The 2301-nt window shown below is 42.6% G+C and overlaps 1 protein-coding gene across 1 annotated transcript; it reads right to left on the minus strand.

The window, feature by feature from the left end:
- Positions 1 to 564: 564 nt before the first annotated feature.
- LOC138872985 (uncharacterized) lies at positions 565 to 1940 on the minus strand. The gene is made up of 2 exons (XM_070151407.1): positions 1108 to 1940; positions 565 to 685 (listed from the first exon to the last, which is right to left on the minus strand). Exons 1-2 carry the CDS (start codon positions 1938 to 1940, stop codon positions 565 to 567), a joined length of 954 nt encoding a protein of 317 aa, XP_070007508.1.
- Positions 1941 to 2301: the final 361 nt, after the last annotated feature.

Genomic DNA, 2301 nt, shown 5'->3' on the forward strand with positions numbered 1-2301 from the left:
CTCGAATGCTTGCATACATCCCTCATCGAACACAAACTTTGCATTCTTTTTTAGCAACTTGCACAAGGGGTGTACCACTTTTGAAAAATCTTCTATAAACCTCTGGTAAAAACCCGCGTGCCCAAGAAAACTCCTCACCCCTTTTATAGAAACGGGGGGAGGAAGCCTTGAAATTACCTCTATCTTGGCTTTGTCAACTTCAATTCCATGCTTTGAGATTTTGTGACCCAACACTATATTCTCTTCAACCATGAAATTGCATTTTTTCCAATTGAGTACGAGGTTTGTATCTTCACACCGGGCTAACACTCTATCCAAATTACCCAAACACTCTTCAAAGGAATCACCAACCACGCTGAAATCATCCATAAATACCTCCAATATATCTTCAACCATGTCAGTGAAAATAGCCATCATGCATCTTTGGAATGTCGTCGGAGCATTACACAATCCGAACGACATCCGAGAGAAAGCAAAGGTTCCATATGAACAAGTAAAGGTGGTCTTCTCTTGGTCCTTCAGGGCAATTAAGATTTGATTATACCCCGAGTACTCGTCCAAAAATCAATAAAAAGCACGCCCCGCAAGACGATCAAGCATTTGGTCAGGGAATGGCAATGGAAATGGTCCTTTCGGGTCACCTTGTTTAGCTTCCACTAATCCATACATACCCTCCAACCTGTGACTGTCCAAATAGGAATAAGTTCATTGTTATCGTTGGTCACCACAGTCATACCACCCTTCTTCGGTACACATTGCACTGGAGAAGTCCACGAGCTATCAGAAATGGGGTACACAACCCCGACATCCAACTATTTGATCACCCCTTTTTTCACCACTTCTTGTATAGCCTCGTTCAATTTTCTTTGATGCTCCAAGGAAGACTTTGCATCATCCTCAAAGATAATTTTGTGCATACAGAATGCGGGGCTTATTCCCCGAATGTCAGCTAGAGTCCATCCAATTGCCCTTTTTCGCTTTTGAAGCACCGCCAAAGTGGCCTCAACCTGCATGTTAGTAAGGCAAGAAGAAAGAATAACTGGTAAAGTAAAGTTTGAGCCCAAGAATTCATACCTGAGGTATGGAGGAAGTGGTTTCAACTCCAACACCGGTGGCTCCTCAATTGATGGTTTTGTTGGTGGAGTTTTCCCGTTTTCAAGATCCAAAGACAATTTTCTAGGATCATAGGAATAAGAGCCCATCCTATGTAAGGCATTCACGCACTCTACTCTACTTACATCCTCATTGACATCAAGATTTAATAGCACGGCCTCAAGAGGATCCTCTACATTGATCATAGCACTTGTATCATCCACAATAACAGCTGTGACAAGGTCTACAAATGAGCACACCTCGGTGCTATTGGGTTGCTTCATAGATTTATAAACATGGAAAACGACCTTTTCATCTCCCACTTGAAAAGTGAGCTCAACCGCTTCAACATCAACGAATTCATTCCTTGTTGCAAGGAAAGGTCTGCCCAAGATAATAGGAACCTCATAGTTCACTTCACAATCCAAAATGACAAAGTCGGCCGGCAAAATGAATTTGTCCACCCGGACAAGTACATCATCAATAATGCCCAAAGGTCGCTTCATCGAACGATCCTCCATTTGATGTCTCATTGACATTGGCCTAGGTTTCCCGATACCCAAAGATTTGAAAACCGAGTAGGGCATTAAATTGATACTAGCTCCCAAGTCACATAGAGCCTTGGCAAAATCCGCACTCCCAATGTTGCAAGGGATGGTGAAAGCACCGGGATCTTCAAGCTTCGGGGCCATTGAATGCACTATAGAACTAACTTGGCGAGTCATCTTTATAGTTCCACAATCCATAGAATGCTTTTTTGTAATCAAGTCTTTCATGAATTTTGCATAACCCGGCATTTGTTCAAGTGCCTCCACCAAAGGCACATTAATAGATAAGTTCTTCATCATGTTAATGAACTTTTTAAACTGATTATCATTCTTCTGCTTCGCAAGCCTTTGAGGATAAGGTGGAGGTGTCCTTGGCAAAGGAGCCTTGGCTTTTGGTAAAACCGGCTCCGGCATGTCAATTATGTGTTCCCTAGATGGGTTCACATCATTTTGGGTTTCCACCTCGACTTCTTGAATATCAATCCTCACTTCATTGTTCATATTTTCATCAACCACATCTTCAACTACCAAAGGGACTTCGTCATCTTGCAGCTCAACATCATCATCCACAACTTGTTTTTGCTTAGAGGCATTCACATCACCGCCTCTCCCACTTCTTGTTTTGACCGCCATAACATGATTGTTCCCACCCTTTGGGTTC

Source organism: Nicotiana sylvestris, chromosome 7 (assembly GCF_000393655.2).
Source record: "Nicotiana sylvestris chromosome 7, ASM39365v2, whole genome shotgun sequence".
Lineage (NCBI taxonomy): Eukaryota > Viridiplantae > Streptophyta > Magnoliopsida > Solanales > Solanaceae > Nicotiana > Nicotiana sylvestris.

What these genes read in the sequence shown, in the direction of transcription:
- LOC138872985 (XM_070151407.1), bottom strand. Translation starts at nt 1,940, where the DNA reads ATGATGAAGAACTTATCTATTAATGTGCCTTTGGTGGAGGCACTTGAA. An exon ending in TCAATTGAGGAGCCACCGGT is followed by an intron (nt 686 to 1,107) that starts GTTGGAGTTGAA and finishes CTATTTGGACAG; the next exon opens with TCACAGGTTGGAGGGTATGT.